The 23,687-nt window shown below is 35.6% G+C and overlaps 2 protein-coding genes across 2 annotated transcripts; both read left to right on the top strand.

Moving 5' to 3' along the window:
* The first annotated feature begins 69 nt into the window (after positions 1 to 69).
* Positions 70 to 9,179, top strand: LOC118266169 (store-operated calcium entry regulator STIMATE). Its single transcript, XM_050694847.1, has 6 exons — positions 70 to 433; positions 768 to 912; positions 1,371 to 1,492; positions 2,667 to 2,866; positions 6,902 to 6,976; positions 7,382 to 9,179. The coding sequence occupies exons 1-6, from the start codon at positions 310 to 312 to the stop codon at positions 7,469 to 7,471; spliced, it is 756 nt and encodes a 251-aa protein (XP_050550804.1). The 5' UTR covers positions 70 to 309; the 3' UTR covers positions 7,472 to 9,179.
* Positions 9,180 to 9,305: 126 nt separating this feature from the next.
* On the top strand, positions 9,306 to 23,554 carry LOC118266247 (dynein axonemal heavy chain 12). The gene is made up of 2 exons (XM_035579648.2): positions 9,306 to 10,345; positions 10,765 to 23,554. The coding sequence occupies exons 1-2, from the start codon at positions 10,211 to 10,213 to the stop codon at positions 22,429 to 22,431; spliced, it is 11,802 nt and encodes a 3,933-aa protein (XP_035435541.2). The 5' UTR covers positions 9,306 to 10,210; the 3' UTR covers positions 22,432 to 23,554.
* Positions 23,555 to 23,687: the final 133 nt, after the last annotated feature.

Genomic DNA, 23,687 nt, shown 5'->3' with positions numbered 1-23,687 from the left:
ATCTTGGTAAAGGACGAGAATATCTTCCTGTTTAATTATTTACACTTGTAACAGTCAGTATCTTACTTGTAAAAAATTAAAACATCAGTCATGTCAAACTTGTCAAAAATGTGTGATTGGAATAAATGCGATTAAATTATTTCGCGACTATTCGCGAAAAATAATTAAATTTGTTACAAAGTGTGTGTCTGTTATTTTTTTTATAATCGTTTATTTTTGTTTTATATTCAATTAGACGTATTATGAGATAGTGCTGGTGAAAGTACTAAAGAACTTGATTGTGATTTTTAAACTCGTAAGAAATGAAAAATGAATAACAGCTCCGATTATATTTATTGGTCCGAGCTACATTGCTCAAAGGATGCACTGACGGATAACTATGGATGGTTCATGCAGTTCCTGTTGGCAGTATTGGCGTTTACTTGTTTAATAGGTAAGGAGTTGTGAAACTGGGGCCGGAGTTCAAGGGTAGGGTACAGATACCGCGGTATTGCGTACCTACGTCTTACTCAATTAGTTTCTCCGTATTTGCTACGATTACGCAAATATTTCCATAGCTACAGTACATATGGAATTGATATTTGATCAATTGATATTAATTTATAGATAGAGATTACTTATCTCAAGTCAGTATTAGTTTATGAACTTAACTAACGTCAGATAACTATTATCTACTGACTGCACTGTGTTAGCATATCTATACAACTGTTATTTAAATACAAGATCTGTGTAGATATTTAGATAATGATTAAATATTTTGCTTTTAGGTAAAAGGTTTTGTGAACCTCGATATGCAAGGAGACCGTGGCTTATATGGTTCTATGATACTTCGAAGCAGGGGTTGGGAGCACTGATCATCCACGCAGCCAATGTATGGCTGTCACCACATCTCACTGGGAATCCATGCACATGGTATAATAAATTATAAGCTGTTTTTTTATAGAAATAAGGAATAAAAAAAAACAAAAACAAACAAATTACCTAGGTATATGTTGTTTAGTAATTGTGAATATTGTTATTAGGTGAACAAATATGTTCTCCAGTTAGTTTAGTTATAACATGTGTACTTCAACATGTTATTAAAAAAGTAAACAATGTCTTTATATTCTCATGTAAATTATTCATACAGGGTCAAATCAAGGATGTGATGAGAAACACAACATTTGTTTTAAACAAAATACTTCCATGATTCACTAATATACTATTTTATCAACATGAGAACATGTCAATCAATTATGAAGCTTAACAAACATGAATAAGTATCATTATCCTGTGTCAGCTCACTGAAGCCTGTGAAGTGACAGTAACATTATTTTTACTCTTGTAAGTCTAAACATGCATTGTCTAAGTAGATGTAATTGTCTTAACAGGTACATAGTGAACTTCATGTTGGATTCTACACTAGGCCTGCTAATAATATGGGCCGGTATCAGGCTAGCTCAGTACTGTGCAAGAACTTATGATATACCACTCATCAATTTTGGTGAATATGGTAAGTATTATGATCTTATCTTTATTTATACATCTATATTTATATAATACATGAATAAAACTGTAACCGATCACTGTCTAATCTGTACATGGTATATGTATTTAAAAATTTATAATTGGGGCTTTTATATACCTAAAAGATCTCAAAACAATGCTTTTCCATTTCGTCTGTTTGTCTGTATCTCTATGTATATGTATGTTGGAGTATGCTAGTCTCAAAACCGGTTTAACCGATTTGTATACAGTTTTCACTAATATTTAGTGTTTATTTAATTAAAATCTAGCTTCCTTAATTACTTTCTTACTCGAAAACGATAACCCATCTTCGAAAACAATTGAGCATCGTTGGAAACAATCGAGCATCCTCGTAAACAATCGAGCTTCTTCGATTTCTTTCGAGCGTTACTCGATCGTGAAACATTTTTTTAAACCTGCTTCCAACCCCTTAAAAGAGTGCGTGCAGTTGCGGGCAGATTAGTTAACTATTAAAATAATCCTCTGTACACTAACCAGCACTATTTGAAATAAACTGAAATATCCCAGTAATATAAGCAGCCAATTTAGTTATCAAACTGGAAAAACCTAAAAGCCTCACAATAAATAAAGAATCAAATTATAAATGTTTTAAAGTCAGTCTTTTACGTGTTTTGTAGAATACAATGCTCTCTAGGCCATTATAAAACACTGATATGTGAATGGTTTAAACTTTAAAAGGCCAAACTTGAAGGTCTTCTGAGAAATTGCATTAAAGCAATAATAATAATTACAATATTCAAACAACTCATAGTTTTTCCGAATAAATATGTAACAGTTCCATTTAACATTTTTCTTAGCTCGTTTATAACTACATACATTATATTCAGGATTTAAGGCCGAATAAAATATCCGAAGCTGCGGCTATACTTAACGGAGTTATCGAGGCTCCGGCTCGAAAAACAGGAGTAGGAATGGGGTGGTTTTTAGTCAGTAAGAGTCTGACACTCCCTCTCGTCTCGCCCAAGGCGGGAGAAGTCATTGGATGATTTTCCTCCCTTAAAAAATGCCGAATAAAATACATGTACCTAGTTGTCGCTTAACGCTTGCGGTCTGAACATAGACTTAAACACAAATTCAAGTTTACAAGTATGGAAAAGGTCGCACATTTTTTTAATCAACTTTCCTTATATGTGAAACAGGTAAGCCGCCGATGTGCTCTGCATGGATATGCCAATGTATATTGTACGCAGCCCTCGCGACCTTCGCGAAGTCTGTCCTGGCGCTGGTACTCCGACTACCACCAGTGGTTGCCGTCCTCTCCACCTTGCGCCTGTCGCCAGTCTCCGATCCTCGTTTGGAACTGGCTGTCGTCATGCTCATCATACCCTTCTTTGTTAATGTGAGTATTTTATTATCATCATCAGTCGGAAGATGTCCCACTGCTGGACAAAGGCCTTATGCCCGAATACTCAAACGCTACTCAATTTTAAGACGCTCTCAAATGTAGTTCTGTCATTATCAATCTATACTTCTATACTATATATATATTATAATATATTAATATTATAAAGCTGAAGAGTTTGTTTGATTGTTTGATTGTTTGTTTGTTTGTTTGAACGCGCTAATCTCCGGAACTACTGGTCCGATTTGAATAATTCTTTTTGTGTTGAATAGTGCATTTATCAAGGAAGGCTATAGGCTATAAAACATCACGCTATGACCAATAAGAGCCAAGCAGAGCGGGTGAAACCGCGCGGAAGTAGCTATTTCTTTATAAAATGACAGAGATAGCACGATATTTAAGTACAACTTAAAATTGAGTAGCGTTTGAGTATTCGGGCGTTAGTCCTCTACGTCGAACGACAGCTCGCCACCTAATCTACCAATATCCATTGGCTTCCCGCGACTCTGACGATATCGTCGGTCCACCTAGCGAATATTTTATAGTTAATACATATTACGTTTTTTAATATCTGTAGCACATGATATTGTGACTATAAAAATGCGTGTTATGTTCCAATGTTCCTTGTTTCGTGTTATTGTACTCACGTTGTTTGTTAGGTATTTTATTTATAGTTTTTATCGAGAGTTGTACAATGATTTATTGATATTATAATGTGTCGTCATCATCACAAAACTAATGTAACGAGAGAGGCGGTACTTCCGAATGAAACCTATGTAGAATTTTTAATGTAGCCGCAATAAGTGACCAAGATATACTGGCTCCTATAGGTCCTATTTATAAACTACCTCCTATATAAAAATTCTTATACTGCGTAAATATTTAACTTTGATACATACCAGTTCTAATCTTACGACACTTACGATATTTACAAACACAGCCGATTAAACGACTTGCGTGATTGTTATTACATAGCTCCCCATACAGATTGGTACTTCTAGTTCTACTAGTAGTTAGAACAAACTGCCTTACTTTTGGTTACTGTATTGTGTACCTTTACATACATACATACATACATACATAATCTCACGCCTGTCTCCCTTAGGAATAGGCAGAGACAATAGAACGCCAATTGCTACGATTCCTACACACCTTTTTTCGTATCCCTCCGTTTCTGCAGTATTACCTTTGAGCTGAGGAAGTTTTTGATCACCACTGTCTTGCAGACCCACAATACCCTACTATTTCTGTACCTTTAGTACGAGTTTGCTTTACGTTTAAAGTAAAGATAAATATATTTGCATTAATATGAGTGATATACGAGGTACATGCAATGGTGTTAAGATAGGTACATGAGCTACATGTTATGCCGTTTAGGCGTACAAATATTTGTAATTCTTAATCTTAAGAAGGTAATGAAATTATACAAAATTATTAAACCTAAATCAAAACATTGGAAGATAAAATAACAACAAGTAATCACAATATATATGCCAATGTAACACGAATAAAAAAAAGTTATCAAATTATTGTATTATAAAATTAGTAGGTAATCGAAACGTTAAGCAAACTCGTATTAAGGCGGTCACAGTAATGTCCCTAAATGCAATATTTGCGTGACGTGCAATGGTACTTTTAAAAACACTTGTTCAAACACACCGACGTTTCTTGATAAATTTTCACATTTGTAATGTACCCTCACTATATTTACGGGTAAATGTTGAACGAAGACAAATTGTGGATGATTGCAGTTTACTTTCATAGTACCTAGCATAAGTTATTGTTATTACTGTTCGTGCCATTTTTATGTGTTCTTGATAACAAATAACTATGTAGGTACTTGTATTGTACCTGCTCTGCATATTTCAATTGTATTTAAAGAGTTCCTACGCTGTTACCTAAGTATAAGTACTTGCTACCTAGACCTAGGTACTTAATTACTACATCTTAAAACTTAACATGCAACGTCACGCCTTTTATCCTCGAAGGTGTAGTAGACACACATTAGTACATTACGGCCGTAATGCCGCTATACAATGTACACCCACTTTTCACCATTTGTGTTATAAGTCCCACGTAATTCCTGAGCCTAAGTAATACTTTTCCCGACCCGGGAATCGAACCTGAGACCCCTCGTCCGGCAGTCGCACTTGCGACCAGTCGACGGAGGCAGTAAAACTGAACATATGCATGATAATCGATTTCCTTGAAAACCAAAATCCACGTAAGGAATAATGGAAAACCAAGTAATGATAAATAGTTACCTACTTAAGTACTCCGAGAATTCTTAGGATCCATTTCCTAATTAAATTAACTTGTAAAAAGTAAACCTCTATACGTGGAAGCACTTCTAGGTTCCATCAAAGAGTTCGATGCAGTTTAAGTCGGCTCTAACAAACCACTTATTCTGTTTATTATCGATTTAAGTATTTGATTTACGATTCATTCTAAGTACATATTTAATTTAGAAACAACCCTTAGAACTCCTTGGTATATGGAAGTTCGAAAGGGGAAAAGTCTGCACTTAACTTTTTAGGGTACATAAATAATGAATATCCCATACCCAATTTACTTGATTAAATTAGTTATCAAGTATTTTGACATCCTAACATTCCATTAGTCCAAAGGTTATCGCTCGACAGATTAACTTTTCAGTCTTCTAAAAAAAGTATTAAGAAACATTTTTGGTTGTAGTCCATTTAATTAATTATTATTAGAGTAGTTTCCTAATTTTTGTTTTAATGTCCGTCTGGTGAATTACTTTTAAATATTGTGCGAATAGGGTACTGTGACGTAGCTAACTCTGTGTCTAAGATTTTTTATTTTTTTTATTGACGGACTAAATGGATTCTAATTTTTTATACCCTGTCACCTACCCTATTAGGTAATGCTGATTTTTTACAGTGGGTTACATAAATAAAAGTTATTTAGATAAAGTCATATGTATAGAAAGATTATTCATCTTTCTAGCTTTACTATAGAAAGATATAAGTGCAGTTTAACCCAAAATTCTCGTGATCATTATTACTTTAAATACCAAACGTCGAACACGAACGTGGCGATATCGTAATATGTTAAATATGTACGTGAATGACACAAAAAGTGTTCTTATTTAAATAGGTAACATCGTTATCTGTGTAAGGGCAACAACCTCTGTATTCGACACTTATTATGGTCATTCCAGATCGAAGTTGCTTTTTTTTTAAACGTCAAACTGCTCTGGAAGATTCCTTAATAGATTAAAATAAAAATATCAGCATAGAAAAATAAGCAATAAATTGCAACGTTGCCTTCCTTCAACTACGCATGCACAGAGTGTTTCTTTTACGTATCGATTTAAAAATGTTGGTAAATATTTTAATATTTAAAAAAACAAAATTGTTTTGTTTTTGAATGGTAATATTTTTTTGCATGTATGGATGCTATACTATTGCGGGTTATCAGGGACGCCCTCTGTTAGTTAACATTCTGTATAACCAACAAGGGTGCCACCAGAGATGTGCTATGCTACGTTGCTTTGGCTTCCACCAATCATATTCATTGGTACGCATAGCTTAGCACTGGTGGAAAAGGACACAGCTAAGCCGTTTTGACGTGATTGAGTAACTAACATACATACATACCCATAAACTCACAAACTTTCACATTAGTAATTAGTAAGATTTTGTGGCATAACATAAATTAAGTTTAACATAGTCTACCTTTTAATAGAAGTAAAGCTGTTATGATAATGTATGTAGGTTAATTAACTAATTATTAGGTTCCTGTGTAGTCTCTTGTATAAGAATAATAATTAAAGCATTGATAACCTACAATTATCAGTGCAGACGCACTTTGTCGTTTGAGTTGTCACAATTATGACTTGTGATTAAAATAATGAAAAGATCCCTTTATAACCATCATACGTTGCTCGATTCAAATGATCGAACTCAGGTATCGTGTTTAGACTAGTCCCCATTAGACCAACGAAGCAATAATGAGAAATAGACGCAGATAAGTAAGCAATAAGTAATTGTAATATTGTTGTTTCAGATATTAATATTTTGGGTGACAGACAACTTCCTCATGTACCATCCACGAGGTGTTAGCTCGAAGATTAAGACTAAGGTGCGTATGTTTATTAATAGAGAGTGCAACGTCACGCCTTTTCCCGTCGGGAAATCCCGAAGGGGTAGGCAGAGGTACACATTACGGCACGTAATGCCGCTAATTGTAATAAGTCCCATAGGGTGGTGAGTTCATTAAGAGAGAGTTACACAAATATTTTATAATAAACGTCTCAAATAGACTACCATCAGACGCGGTCCGCCATGGCATTGGCTATGAGAATAATCTCGACCAATGACAGGCCACATTGCGATTAAACTCAAATACAGAATAGCCTGGCTGTCCTCATTCCGATATTTTAGGTAACAATATCTAATAACATCTCCCTTATTTTGTGTACTGTATGTAATCTTTATGTTCATAATTATGTATTTGTGTATAAGTAATCATTTTATCTATCTACAGGTGAGATACCAGTCCATTAAAAAAGAAAAATCAGGGTCCGAAGAGGAGCGAGATTCAGCGGACGAGCGGCTTTTGGGAGCTAGTGTATGACCTTACAGGAAGCCCAGTCTATGTCGGGCTTAAAAGTGTAATCTCTTAGAATATATCTTCACTACTGACTTGCCATCCCAATATCAACTGACAACACAACCGTCAGTAAGTCTTACGAGAATTTCATCGATTAACGATCGATATTTGACTTTTGAACAAATTATCGTTAATCGATTAGAAATTCTACTTCCATTTACTCGAATTGTAATCGATACATGTAAAATTGTGTTTGTATATATATGTATGTATGTAAATTAAAGGTTTAAAAGGTTTATGGCAAGTTCTGTAGTAGTGTGCAGTCCAAATAGGAGTGACATTCAGCTATTTGTGATATTTCGTTAGGCGTTAGACCAACTTCGCTAGTGCAGTTCTTATAAAAGAATTTTAGTTTTAAAAATACGTCGTTTTTGATAGATTTATTTAAAGCTATTTTACCAAAATTTATTCTTGTGAAATGAGATTGGTAGCGAAGCTAGTCCTATTCGTATTTGGACCGCATGCTGGGTAGTTAACGCGGTGTATAAAATATTATATGAATGTAACATGGCACGTATTAAGTACCTACCTAAGATAAATTTAGAATTTTGAAAATTACGTATAAAGTGTACCTACTTCCCTTAACTATATCAAATCACAATTATTTTAGTTTTTATAAATGCTTATTGTATAACTATATTAATATTGTAAAAAGACTTTATATCGATATTTTTGCTTTTTGAGGGCAAGACTTGGTAGTTGAGACGATGTTGCTATCATAGTATATTTGCTATGCATAGTGTGGCCATAATTTGAATAGATTATTTTTTGTTGTATTGAAATGAGGTATTTGTATACTAATACGAAGGTGGACATAATTCGACGCGTAAGGAATTGAGCATGTCGCTTTACTAATCAAAGCCGAAGTAAAAATATAAAATGTACATGTACAAATATGCCATTTTGGTTCAAACAAATTTATATTAAATAAAGAATATTTTTATACGTTTTACTTTTGAAGATATGATAATTTTAATGTTCCTACACGGTATAGTACTTAGATCCTCATAGTAGTGCCATGTATTATGATTTTTATACCTAAATTATGTGTACACTAACATCGAATTAAGACTGAAAAAGTCGTGGGAATCTTATCTTCCTAGAAATTCCATTAAATTCCAATTTTTTTAGATTAGCTTTACACTTGTTTTAGTATTGCATCTACATCACGGTAAGGTAAGGGCAAATAGCGTGAGCCAATTACAAAATATAGGTGTTCAACAAAGTTGCCAGTCTTATCATATTTATTTATTGCACATGGCAGCGTTGGAGAGGCAACTAGAGCGCAAGCATATTATTTAAAACCCGGCCCCTTGATCGGACTATTTTATATACGAATCGTTAGATTAAAATTACTCATACATATGACTACGTTTTGTCGTCGATAATTCTGGTATTGAAGATGTTAAAAAAGCTAAATTACGAAATACTTGACTAGGATCTGATTTGGTTCAGCAAAATGAAATGATATTACTAATTATATAATGTGTATTTATGTATGTAACTACTATTTTTATGGAAACAAAAATCATATAAATGATTGTGATGTAATGTAAATATTGTTAATAAGGACAAGTTTTATAAAAACTACGATGTATATACGGATCCATATAACATAACATATTTGTGCATCTGTTCATTGTTTGTGCGAATATAATTCACCTTACGTGTTCATTGGAGTTTTATTTATATACTATACTTACGGGATAAAATATACTTCAGTAATGTCACTTGTATACGTGTAACAGAGATTTGGCATATAATTAATTAAAATACCTAAAAGTTACATATGACCTATTTCCGACGCCTGGAGTGTCTCTCGCAATGGCTGGGGCGTGAGGAGGTTCGTTCTCTCACGCGCCCCACCTACTCCTTGGCTAGCACGACTGCTTCGCAGAAGGAGGAGATACCATCCCAGCCCCCCTCGCTCCGCACTAGGGCTTGAACTAATGCTGGACGCGAGAGGTCACCGTCGCCGACCACTTCCCTGAGGACACGGCGGTGCTCAACCCATGCAGGGCACACCGCCACCGGCACCGTATGCTCCACTGTGTCCTCCAGGCGGTCCTCGCAGTGATGACACCCGGGCGTCTCCTCCCGCCCAATGAGAAACAGGAACCTACCGAAGCTCGCTCAACTACTATACCATGAATATGATGAACATGAGAGACATGTTCCTAGGTAAGAATGTTATATAATGTGGACGAAAACCATTAAGTTTTGGTTATTTTTATTTTTTGTTATCTTTAGTAGAAAATTCAGTTTCTATCAGACAGCTTATTTATAATTGTGTTTTTTTTTTTACAAAAACGTGCACAAGTCGTGTATGGTAGTACCAACTAAATTCATCTAGGCATATTCGAATTCCATGCTAACGAAGACCCGAGATAGCTAGGCTCGCACTAATATTTTTAAAGTAATTTATGTATAATTCTCATTTTTCTCCTGATCCTTACAAAGAGTAAAAAGTTTCATTATAATTTGTTTACGTTCAATACAATTTATGGTTGTACATTATTATACTCTTTGCATCCAAGTGACGCCGTTGCCAAGACGTTGCCATGACTATGTTATTGAGTTCCACATTCAAATGTGACATCAATACATTGCGAACTCTACCAAAATGTTTTGTTGGAATAGTTTTATTTGATAAAACGATATTTTGTTGATTTTATCATTGTTTTGTTCAATTAGAAACTAACAATGGACGAAAGGGATTTGAGGAAGCTGCTGCAAACGAAGAATGGTTGCCGTGTGCCCATCATGCCAGCTATGCCGAATGTACAACAGCTGGACAAGCTACCGTTTGATCCTCTACCACCGTATAATAGACTCAAGGTACAAACATTTATTTATATACCTAAGTAGTCACTGCAATTGGTAACGACTGTTATAGGTAGGTAATTGATGGCAGACAAACGTACATATGTATATTTATTGTAACACATCTACTTTGCCATACAAGGCGAAACTTAGTTTATGTTGTTTATTACGTATAGGTATATAGTTTTATAAACCCAATAATACATTGTCACACCCGACTTCACCCGAGAATCGTACCCGAATCTCTCGCTCGGCATTCGGCAGTTGCACTAGCGGTATCTAGCCTGGTTAGGTATTTAAGGCAAGTTGATTATACCATGACCACTCAATGTGCATTGTATGTAATGTCACCAAAAGAGAGAAGTGGGTACTAGAAATAATATGCGCCAGGTTTTTATTAATAATTGCTTCAAGTGTTTTATCGTCGATTTCAGGTAAAGCAAGAAGAGTTTCGTAAAATCCTTGAGGAAAAAGCTACTGAAAGGAAAATAGAGGTAGCTAAGCCGCCTCTAGAGCGCCGCGAACGTGACCGGTTAGAAATATCACAGTCACGACACATCGGAGTGTTGCGAGAATGTGCACAAAAGATTCAACCCCCACCAATGTCCAAGGACTGGGAACGAAAGATTTGTGGCCTTGTACCAGCCAAACTACGTCACGCGTTCCCCACTTTAATGGATGACTTGGTCAAAGAAAGTAAAGAGGAATGGAACCGAAATCTCCATGAACTTGCCGTTAAAACAATAATTAGAGATCAACCTGGAGTTCCCAGGGTCAGATATCAAGAACCTTATTTTAAATACAAGGGCATTACGGAAAACTATGAAAAAATGCTCAAATTCCGTAAAAAACTAATCGACGGCGCCCTCATATTACATCCTTTCATAAGATTGGTACTTGAGTCCGCAGAGCGAATTTTTCCAGAAAATATTATTGATTTAGCCAAGTATAGGGCTAGAGGTCCTTTAAAATTAAAGGAGTTTCTTGCAAAAGTTTTAGAAGAAATTAAACGGGCTGACTATCTCGTATCGAGCACTTGGTATGGGATCCTCGTCCATTGGCTTAAAAATCCAAGATGTTTGAAAGGCATGCGTCAAAAGAAAATACCGCTTTTTGTGAGATGTGCAACTAAAATGATATCAATGCAAATTCAAGAACTGATGCGTAGATCTATAGAAGCTATTATAGACGGGCTGAAAGATCCAGAATCAGCCCTTATTTTGTATTTACAGTTAGATTTTGACGGAGAATTTATTTATGATCCTACACTTCAGGAAGTTTACGATGTTTTTCACAGTATTGCCGACACAATCTGCCACATGTCTCAAAGACTTATGCCTATCGAGCAGTATCTTAAAATTCCATACAATTTCGACGCCTTACCAGTTATATATAACGACTGGCTTGACAGAGACGGCCATGAAAGACTTCAAAAACAATTAGATATAGTATTCGAACCTCTACTTCAGTATTTAGACCAGTTACGTGAAGAATACAACATGTTGTACGGCGTTCCAGCGAAAGAAGCCCTCCTCAATTTTATTAAAGCAGAAGAAAAATTTGATATATGTCGGGATAAAATCAAATATTTTCAAGGCATAGATTCTGAAATCACAGCTATTGTTGAAAATGAATATTTTAATAGTGCAGTCGTCTGTCAACTAAGAATGGTAGACGGTTTGAAAGCAAAGGCTTTGGAGTTTGTAAATGATTTAATAGCGGGTATAATCAGCGCTCACATTAAAGAGAACGATAGCATCTGCGCTGCATTTGAAGAAATCAAAGCCAGAGCTCTTAAGGAGCCCGCTAATGCCGTAGAATTAATAGAACAAGGAGTTTATATCTTACACGCAAAAACTGTTCTAGTGGAAGCATTAAAAGAAAGAATTATGTCACAAATTAATATTATATCCAGTCTCCTTGAGATGACTTCACTCACGGAAGAACATGTAGCATCAAATACCAGAACTGTCAACTGGCTTAAAGACATAAAGCCTATTTTTGAAAGAAATGCTGCAGCTTATGAAGCTCACAAAGCAGAAATGGAAGAAAATCTACTTGCTAAAATAGCATACCTCAACAAAGAGGTTGTTGAAATGATACCGTATTTAGAACTTTTAGACAATATGGATGATGTTGATCACACTCTTGAGTATCTGGAATACCTAAGAAAACTAGTTCACCGATTAGACGATTGTGATAAACTTGTAACTTGGATTAACACCGAAGAAGCTACCTTCAAATTTCCGATTACTAGTTATCCAGACTTAGAAGAATTAAAGGATTACGTAAAACCTTTCCACAGTCTTATATTCTTGGTTCATAAATGGAAGCGGAGCTATTATACGTGGATGGATGGACCTTTTGAATATATGGATCATGTACAGATAGAAATGGACCACGATTTTTACTACAAGGAATTTATAAAAATCTCGAAAAACTACAGAAATAAAATAAAGCAACAAATAGCTGAAGGAGTAGAAAAGCGTTTCCAGGGACTAGTAGATGACCCAGACCCCAATAATTATCCGGCTCCAATGAAATTATGCTCCCAGGCTATTGCAGAATTAAAAGAATGGAGACCTAATGTACAAATGGCTCACATAATGTGTAATCCTGCATTATTTCAGAGACATTGGGATGAAATGTCTATCATTGCTGGTTTTGATTTGACTCCTACGGCAGGTACCACATTAAGAAAGATTATTGAATTCGATCTTTGGGGTGACATTGATCAATATGAAATTATAAGCGTCGCAGCAACAAAAGAACTTGCTTTGATTACAAACTTAAATAAAATGATGGCTGAATGGACTGACATATGTTTTAAAACGAATCCTTTTAAAGACACTGGAATTAATATACTGACAGCGCTTGATGATATTCAATGTGTTTTAGACGATCATATAGTTAAAACTGTTGGAATGCGAGGTTCTGCATTTGTCAAACCTTTCGAAGCTCAAGTAAAGGCATGGTATGAAAAAATCGTAAGAACCAACTTAACTATAGATGAGTGGGGTAAAGTGCAAAGTCAGTGGTTGTATTTATTACCCATATTTTCTTCAAAAGACATTGTCGCGCAAATGCCTGAAGAAGGAGTTATGTTTACTGAAGTGAATAATATATATCGCAGATATATGACTTGCGTAGAAAGAGATCCTCATGCGCTTGAGATAGCCGGTGGTGCTGGCGTGTTAGAAGCTTTTAAAGTTTGCACTGGATTATTAGATAAAATTAATGATGGTGTAAACAATTATTTGGAAAAGAAACGTTTGTATTTCCCAAGATTTTTCTTCTTATCGAATGATGAGATGTTAGAAATCTTATCAGAAACAAAAAATCCTCTTAAAGTTCAACCGCATTTGAAGAAATGTTTCGAAGGTATCCACAAACTGGTATTCGACCCCGAATTCAATATTAGCGCTATGATTTCTATGGAAACTGAACAAATTGAATTTCTAGAAGCTATCAGCGTCCAAGCTGCAAGAGGATCTGTCGAAAAGTGGCTGGTACAAGTGGAGGACCAAATGTTAAAAGCTGTCAAGTCAGAAACTGAATTATCTTACTATGATTATCCAAACACAAGTCGGGTCGAATGGATACTTTCTTGGGAAGGTATGGTAGTTCTAGCGATATCTCAAATTTATTGGGCCGTGGATGTACACGAAGCTCTGAATACACATAAGTTAAGTGAATTAGATGCGTATCATAAGTCACTAACTGTCCAACTAAACGAAACAGTCGCAGTGATTCGACGCACGGATTTAACTAAACTAAACAGTATTACAATAAAAGCTCTCATTGTAATTGACGTTCACGCGAAAGATGTTATATTTGAATTAGTTGGCAAAAATGTCACTGAAGTAACAGATTTCCAGTGGCTAGCACAACTTCGTTACTACTGGGAAGAGGAGAAAGTTGGTGTGAAGATAATAAATGCTGTCGTGGCGTATGCATATGAATATTTAGGAAACAGCGATAGATTAGTGATCACACCATTAACTGATCGATGCTACCGAACACTTATTGGGGCCTATTACCTCCATATGAATGGAGCTCCGGAAGGACCCGCAGGAACTGGAAAAACTGAAACAACTAAAGATTTGGCCAAAGCGTTAGCCGTTCAGTGCGTTGTATTTAACTGCTCAGATGGATTAGATTATAAAGCAATGGGTAAATTCTTTAAAGGTTTGGCAGCCTGTGGCGCTTGGGCGTGTTTTGATGAATTCAATAGAATTGACGTTGAGGTACTTTCTGTAATTGCTCAACAAATATTATGTATTATTCAAGCAATAAGACAAAAATTAGAAGTGTTTGTGTTTGAAGGCACTACCTTGAACTTAAATCCAGCTTGTTATGTTTGCATTACTATGAATCCAGGCTACGCGGGTCGTTCCGAGCTTCCTGATAATTTAAAGGTGCTCTTTAGGACTGTTGCCATGATGGTGCCCGATTATGCCATGATCGGAGAAATATCTTTATATTCTTTTGGCTTTGTTGATGCTAGAAGTTTATCTGTAAAAATTGTCACTACGTATAGGTTATGTTCCGAACAACTATCCTCCCAAAACCACTACGATTACGGGATGCGCGCAGTAAAAACCGTGTTGTCGGCCGCAGGAAACTTAAAAAGAGCTTTTCCCAATGAAAATGAAAGCATTTTACTTCTACGATCTATAACTGATGTAAACTTACCCAAGTTTTTATCTTGCGATGTTCCTCTATTTGAAGGCATTATATCAGATTTATTTCCTGGCATCCAATTACCTAAACCAGATTATGTAAACTTTTTAGACGCGTGTAATGTGACTTGTGAGAGGAATAATCTTCAACCAATGGATTGTTTCCTTCTAAAAGTAATACAAACGTATGAAATGATGATAGTGAGGCATGGCTTCATGATAGTCGGTGACCCTTTCTCAGGAAAATCAATGACACTGAAAATATTAGCGGAATCTTTGACATTGATGGAAGAAAGAAATCAACCAGGTGGATGTGAATGTACATATAAGGTCTTAAATCCGAAGGCAGTTACAATGGGTCAACTTTACGGTGCATTTGATCCAATATCTTATGAATGGACCGATGGTATAGTAGCCACTATGTTTAGAGATTTTGCTACAGACGATTCTCATATTAAGAAATGGATTGTGTTTGACGGCCCAGTCGATGCCGTTTGGATTGAGAATATGAACACTGTATTAGATGACAATAAGAAACTCTGTTTAACTTCGGGTGAAGTAATGGCAATGTCTAGTGTTATGTCGATGATTTTTGAAGTAATGGACTTGGCACAGGCTTCTCCTGCTACTGTTTCTAGGTGCGGTATGATTTATATGGAATCAGTATCTCTAGGTTTTATGCCGTTTTACAAATCTTGGTTAAATACACTGAATCCTATATGGTATGAAGAAAATGAAGAATATATTTATGCAATGTGCGAATGGTTATTCGATCCATTAATTTATTACGTTAAAAAGGAATGTACTCAATTGGTGACCGCTGGAGAAGTGAATTTATTAGTAAGCACGCTTCATCTAATCGTAATGTACATGGATAATGCAATTAAAGGTGAAGAAGATACTAGAAATACAAGAACTTGGTTCATTGCCTCTCTTATGAGTGCTATAGTATGGGGTATTGGAGGAATACTCAATACGGACTCTCGTGAAAAATTTGATAATTTAGTGAAAGAATACTTTAGAGGCGAAAAAGGTATACCATCTACAATAGATCGGATTGATGTATCTATCCCCGCAGATGGCATGATTGTTGATCATTTTTATATGTATAAAGGTAAAGGCTGCTGGAAACCTTGGATGGAATCCATGAAAAATGTCGTTGTGAAAGAACAAATTAATTTACTTCAAACTGTTATTCCGACTTTAGAAACAGAAAAATACTATGCCCTCTTGGATTTACATACAAAATTTAAGCAGCCTTTGTTATTTATTGGACCTACGGGTACTGGGAAAAGTTTTTTAATACAAAACTTTTTGATGAATCGCATTTCTATGGACCTTTACACTCCTGGATTTATAACATTTACGACTACAACTTCAGCCAATCAAACACAAGAACTAGTGCTTTCAAAGCTATATAAGAGACGAAAAAATAACTATGGACCATCGAAAGGCAAAATAGCAATAATATTTATTGACGATATGAACATGCCTGCCAAAGAAACGTATGGTGCTCAACCAGCAATAGAGTTATTAAGATTGTATTTCGACCAGAAGCATTGGTATGATTTAAGAACAACTGACAAGTTATACATCCACGATACCTTTTTCTATGGAGCCATTGGGCCTGTCGGTGGCAGTCGACAACTTATTTATCCAAGAATGTTAAGGCATTTTAACATATACTCAATAAATGAGTTTTCAAAGGAAAGTATGACTAAGATATTTATTACTTTATTACAACTGGGCTGGAAAAGAAATGGATTTGGTCAAGATGTTCAGCCATACATAGTCAATATTATAGCAGCTACAATGGACATTTATAATAGTGCTACAGAAGGACTAAGACCAACACCAGCGAAATCACATTACACCTTTAACTTAAGAGACTTTTCAAGGGTCATTCAGGGTTGTGCATTACTAAGGAAAGAATGTGCCGATAATAAAAAAACTTTTGTTAAAGTTTGGGTTCATGAAATAATGCGTGTGTTTTATGACAGGCTTGTCGATGATGACGACCGTGCTTGGTTTTTCGAAGTTCTCAAAAAAACCACCAAAGAATTCATGAAAGATACATTTGAGAATGCCTTAGATATATATCAAAATGAAAAGGGAGAAGTTACTTGTGAAACAATCAAATCAATGATGTTTGGATGTTACCTAGATACAGAAAGTCTCGAGGGAGAGCGACGGTATGAAGAAATGCCTTCAAAAGAAGCTGTGTTAAACGTAGCCATCGCAATGCTGAATGAATATAATGCGTTGCATAAAGCAAAAATGACCATTGTACTGTTTGACTATGCTCTGGAACATTTATCAAAGATTTGTAGGCTTCTGTGTATGCCTTCTGGAAATGCTCTACTCGTCGGTGTTGGTGGCTCTGGACGGCAATCTCTTACACGTTTAGCTAGCACAATATTAGGTCAACAGGTGTTTCAACCGGAGATCACGAAAACTTACAATGTGAAAGATTGGCACGATGATATTAAACTAGTGTTGCGGGAATCTGGTGGTCTAAATAAAGATACAACATTCTTATTTACAGAAAATCAAATAAAAGAAGAAGTTTTTATTCAAAATCTTGACAGTTTACTTAACTCTGGCGAAGTTCCTAACTTATATGGTTTAGACGAAAAACAAGAAATTTTAGAAATGGTGCGATTAGCTGCACAGGGTGGTAATAGGAACCTCGATATTAGTCCGTTACAGATACTTGCATTTTTTGTTGGACGCTGCAAAGCAAAGTTACATATAGTATTATGCTTCAGTCCCATAGGAAGTTCCTTTCGAACAAGACTAAGATTGTATCCGTCGTTAGTGAATTGTTGTACCATTGATTGGTATGATAGTTGGCCTGAAGATGCTTTAGAAAAGGTAGCTCATTATTATATGGTTAAAGTCAATGTACCAGATAAAGTAAAACTGGCTGCTGTAATTGCTTGCAAACAGTTTCATGTGGATGCACGATCCGTGTCTCTCGAATTCTTTAACACACTTGGAAGGAAAACCTATATCACATCTGCTTCTTATTTGGATTTAATAAAATCTTTTACCTCACTAACAAACAAAAAACAACGAGAATTGAGAGCAGCTAAAATAAGATATACAAATGGTTTAGACAAATTGGGGCAAGCAGCAGATGCAGTAGCAATTATGCAACGTGACTTGAATGCTTTGAAGCCACAACTTATGATTATGGCTGCAAAATCAGCGAAGATGATGGAAGAAATAGAAATCGAAACTGCCACTGCCGATAAAGCTGCAGCTCAAGTCAGAGAAGATCAAAAAGTTGCAAATGTTCAAGCAGCAGCTGCACAGGAACTCAAAAAAGATTGTGAAGCCGATTTAGCTCTCGCGTTACCGATTCTAGAAGACGCTATTGCAGCTTTAAATACCTTGAAACCAGCTGACATTACTATTGTCAAATCTATGAAGAATCCTCCCAGTACAGTAAAATTAGTGATGGCCGCAGTGTGTGTAATAAAAGGCGTTCCGCCTGATAAAATTCCTGATCCAAACAACCCTGGAAAAAAAATATTAGATTATTGGGGCCCTAGTAAACGAATATTAGGAGATATGAGTTTTTTAGAGTCGTTGAAAAATTTCGATAAGGATAATATCCCCATTTCTATTATGCAAAAAATTCGAAAAGAATATCTTAGTCATAAAGATTTTAAGCCCCATATTATTGCCAAGGCTTCGACAGCTGCTGAAGGCTTATGTAAATGGATAATTGCTATGGATATGTACGATGCTGTGGCAAAAGTTGTAGCGCCTAAGAAAGCAAAATTAGAAGCGGCGGAAAGAGAATTTGCACAAACTATGGCTATTTTAGAAGAAAAAAAGGCTCTTGTTGCTAGATTAGAAGCCAGATTAGCTGAATTAAACGAAGCATTAGAAGAAGCTAATATTAAAAAGAAAGCACTAGAAGATGAAGTACAATTGTGTATCGATAAATTGGCTAGGGCTGAAAAGTTACTTGGCGGCTTGGGAGGTGAAAGGGTACGTTGGACTCAAGCTGCGGAAAACTTGCAAACATTATTTGATCACTTAGCTGGAGACATACTCGTATCTTGTGCAATAATGGCTTATTTAGCGCCCTACACATTGCCTGTTAGAACAAAAATGATTGATCAATGGCGTGACTTAGTTATAAAGTTAAAAATGCCACATTCTGAAGTATTCGTGTTCAAAGACATCTTAGGCACTGACATCAAAATTCAGAATTGGTGCATTGCTGGATTGCCTAGAGATTCATTTTCAGTTGATAATGGTGTCATTCAAGACAACTCCATGCGGTGGTCATTAATGATTGATCCGCAAGGCCAAGCAAATAAATGGGTCAAAACCATGGAAAAAGCCAATGATTTACAAGTTTTAAAATTTACGGATGGGAATTACATGAAAGTGATTGAAACTTGTTTAGAGTATGGAAAGCCTGCTCTAATTGAGTGTGTACTCGAAGATGTAGAAGCGCCGTTAGATCCAATCTTACTTAAAAATACATACGTTCAAGGAGGGAAGGAATATATCGCTCTTGGAGACAATGTGATTGAATATCATCCAAATTTCAGACTCTATATGACAACTAAATTAAGGAATCCACATTATTTACCAGAAGTTTTCAATAAAGTGACTTTAATCAATTTTGCACTTACTAAAGATGGATTAGAAGATCAGTTATTAGGTATAGTCGTTGCGAAAGAACGACCGGATTTACAAGAGAAAAGGGAGAAGCTTATAGTTCAGAGTGCAAGTAATCGTGCTGCATTAAAACAAGTAGAAGATGATATCTTACGAACCCTTCAAGAAACGAAAGGTGATATATTAGAAGATGAAACGGCTGTTGAAGTTCTTGACTCGTCAAAATTATTGTCTGTAGATATTATGAAAAAGCAAGAAGCTTCTTTAGAGACTGAAGTCATAATAGAGAAATTCCGCCATGGCTATCGACCAATTGCTTCACATTCTGCTGTCTTGTATTACTGCGTTACTGAATTACCTAATGTGGATCCTATGTATCAATACTCACTATTATGGTTCATTAATCTTTACATCATTTCGATTGAAAATGCTAATAAGTCTAAAGATCTAGACAAAAGATTAAAGTTCTTAAAAGAAACCTTTACTTACAATTTGTATAGTAACGTATGTAGATCGTTATTTGACAAAGACAAGCTTATGTTTTCATACGTTATGTGTTCTAAAATGATGCTTGCTAATGGAGAAATGAATTTAGAAGAACACGTTTTTCTTATAACTGGTGGCATAGCAATAGAAAATCACTTACGCAAACCATTTGAATGGTTGCCCGATAAAAGTTGGGATGAAATATGCCGAATAAATGATCTACATACATTTGCAGGATTCCGTGACGATTTTATTAGAAATGCAAATCTATGGCAAGAGGTTTATGACGATATGGAACCGCACAATAGACAGCTTCCGGGAATATGGGATAGTAAATTGACTCAATTTCAAAAACTATTGGTTGTAAGAATTTTAAGGCCTGATAAATTGACAGCAGCCATATCAGAGTTTGTAGAAAAGCAAATGGGTCGAAAATACATAACACCACCACCGTTTGATATAGGAAAATCATTTGGAGATTCTAATTGTTTGGCGCCGTTAATATTCATATTATCTCCAGGCTCAGACCCGATGGGCGCACTGATAAAATATTGTGAACGAATGGGTTACTCTCATAGATTTAATTCTATATCTTTAGGTCAGGGTCAAGGACCCATTGCACGAGCAATGATTGAAAAAGCTCAACTTGAAGGTGGCTGGGTGTGTTTACAAAATTGTCATTTAGCAGCATCGTGGCTTCCAACCCTTGAAAAACTTATAGAAGGTTTTGATTTAACAAATACAGATCTAAGTTTTAGATTATGGTTAACGAGTTATCCATCTGATAAGTTTCCACAGGCTGTGTTACAAGTAGCTGTTAAAATGACAAACGAGCCACCAACGGGACTCCAACATAATTTAAATCGTTCTTATATATCTGAACCTGTAAAAGAAACTGAATTCTACGAAGGGTGTCCTGGTAAAGATAAAGCATTCAGTAAGCTCTTATACGGCATTAGTTTCTTTCATGCTGTTGTACAAGAAAGAAAAAAGTTTGGTCCATTAGGATGGAATATTCAATACGGTTTTAATGATTCCGATTTTCAAATATCTGTAATGCAGTTACAAATGTTTTTAAATCAATATGAAGAGATACAGTATGTAGCTATTAAGTATTTGACTGGCGAATGTAATTATGGTGGCAGAGTGACAGATGATTGGGATCGGCGTTTAATAGTAACAATCTTAGACAACTACGTGAATGCGGGTGTAGTGAATGACCCAAATTACACTTTTTGTGACATTGGCCCGCAATATGGCTTACCACGAAGATGTGAATATCAAGATTATCTAAAACATATTGAAAGCGTTCCTGTGAATCCTCCTCCTGAAGTATTTGGATTGCATATGAATGCAGGAATAACTCGCGACTATACTACGTCCATGGATTTAGCTCAAGCATTGGTTCTCGTAGAAGGCGGTGGCGCTGGTGGAGAGGGTGGCAATACAGAAGTCCTCCTTGTTCAAATGGCTGATGAAATTATTTCCAAACTACCGGAAGGGTTCGATGTAGAAACTGCGCAAAAAAAATACCCCGTAGATTACAGTGAGTCTATGAACACCGTATTAATTCAAGAGATGGAACGGTTTAACAAATTATTAAATGAAATCAGATCTTCATTACTAGATTTACAAAAAGCCGTGAAAGGTCTTATTGTAATGTCTTTGTCATTGGATTTGCAATCAAATGCAATGTTACTGGGAAAAATTCCTGACAATTGGCGTAAGGTTTCCTATCCTAGTTTGAAACCACTACCTAGTTACGTAACAGACTTTATTGATCGCCTGGCTATGTTGAATGATTGGTATCAAAAAGGGAAACCACCGACATTTTGGCTGTCTGGTTTCTTTTTCACTCAAGCTTTTCTCACAGGGTCCATTCAAAATTACGCGAGAGCGAAAAAAATTCCCATAGATTTATTAATATTTGATTTTGAAGTACGTAATACAGATTTCGAAGACGAGGCACCCGAATCAGGTGTATATGTGGAGGGACTCTTCATGGATGGTGGACGTTGGGATCGGGAGAGTTATGCGATTGCAGAGCAATTCCCAAAATTACTCAACGACAATATGCCAGTTGTCTGGCTTTTCCCTAAACTGAAAAAGCAGTTTGAGGAGGGAACAAGATACAAATGTCCATTGTATAAGACTTTAGAAAGAAAAGGAGTATTGGCTACCACTGGACACTCATCTAATTTCGTGTTAGCATTTTATTTGCCATCTAATAAACCCTCAGCTCATTGGATTAAAAGAAGTGTGGCGTTATTGCTTCAATTGGACTTCTAAAGCTTAATGGATCCGTGTGTGTTTTTTCATTAATAACGTGTAGGTAATAGAGAATCAAAGGAGTGAGTTTATTTTCAAAAAAATTAACACCATTTAGATTGACTTGCTCATTACCAGAGCCCGGATTATATTATGTTATTATGTATCATGAAATTACCAAAATGTGCATGTAAATATGCACCATAAAAACCAAAAAATAAAAAATCAAAAAGAAAACTGAAAATGTGCATATTTCAGTGCGTTTCAGTTCAAATAGTGCATATGTAAGATTTCTGGAGAAATGTGTAGATGAATTTAATATTTTTTAACAACTTCCAATATACTGTACCAGCGATTCTGTAACTGTAACACACCAATTCAATATCGAAGCTCGAAGTTTTAAAACGTGCTCTTTCGCTCACATCTTCTTCTGTGAATTAGTGTGTAACAAACAGAATCGCACTACTGCATTGCTGTTTATAATTAAAAAAAAAAGATGTAAATAAGTACTTGGTATTGAACAATTATTAATCTATGGATCTTTGGTATTGAAAATAAAAAATCTCTAGTCACGTCTCGTCTGTTACACAATGAAAAAATATTAGACGCGTATTTATTTATTGTCATCGTTCTGTACAAATGTACTAAGTTAATTGTGACGTCACACGATATTTCGACATATCGTCTAGAGAATTTGATTTCGTGAGAAAAAAAATACTCGTCTAGCAGTCAGACATAAACTAATTTAGTCAACTTTCCTATTATAATCAATTAAATCAACTGTAACTAGCACTAAAGGTTTGGTAGAATATGTACGTAGCTTCTATTTATTTAACACTATTTGTAATAAAAATAAATATTTGAATTTATCTAGTTATTAAAGTGTTTTATTTTGTTTATTATGATGATGTGATGGTGATAGTGTCATCCTTGATATATTCGCGGATGTCGACACCCTCGGAAATAATCTAGCGCTAGCGTGGGACCAAAGATGATTAGCGTGGAACAACTTTCTTCTTCTGGATATTCTGTATCAAAGTGAACTTGATCGCGATAGTGTGCAATAAAGATTATTTATTTACTATTAAAAGCCAAACTTGTATGAGTGGGTAGCCAAATGGTCAAATGCTTACCACAGTATCTACAGTTGATTGGTCGCGCCATGATGTATCTCCATATACCTTACCTAAGTACCTAATCATTGACAGGTAACTAATAAGTTGAAGTCAGGGGGGAATTTAAAGGTTCACCATTTATAAACAAGTTAAATTACTAAA

This window comes from Spodoptera frugiperda, chromosome 7 (genome assembly GCF_023101765.2).
Source record: "Spodoptera frugiperda isolate SF20-4 chromosome 7, AGI-APGP_CSIRO_Sfru_2.0, whole genome shotgun sequence".
NCBI lineage: Eukaryota > Metazoa > Arthropoda > Insecta > Lepidoptera > Noctuidae > Spodoptera > Spodoptera frugiperda.
Note: the sequence above shows the minus strand (reverse complement) of the source record. Positions and strands in the feature narration are given on the sequence as shown.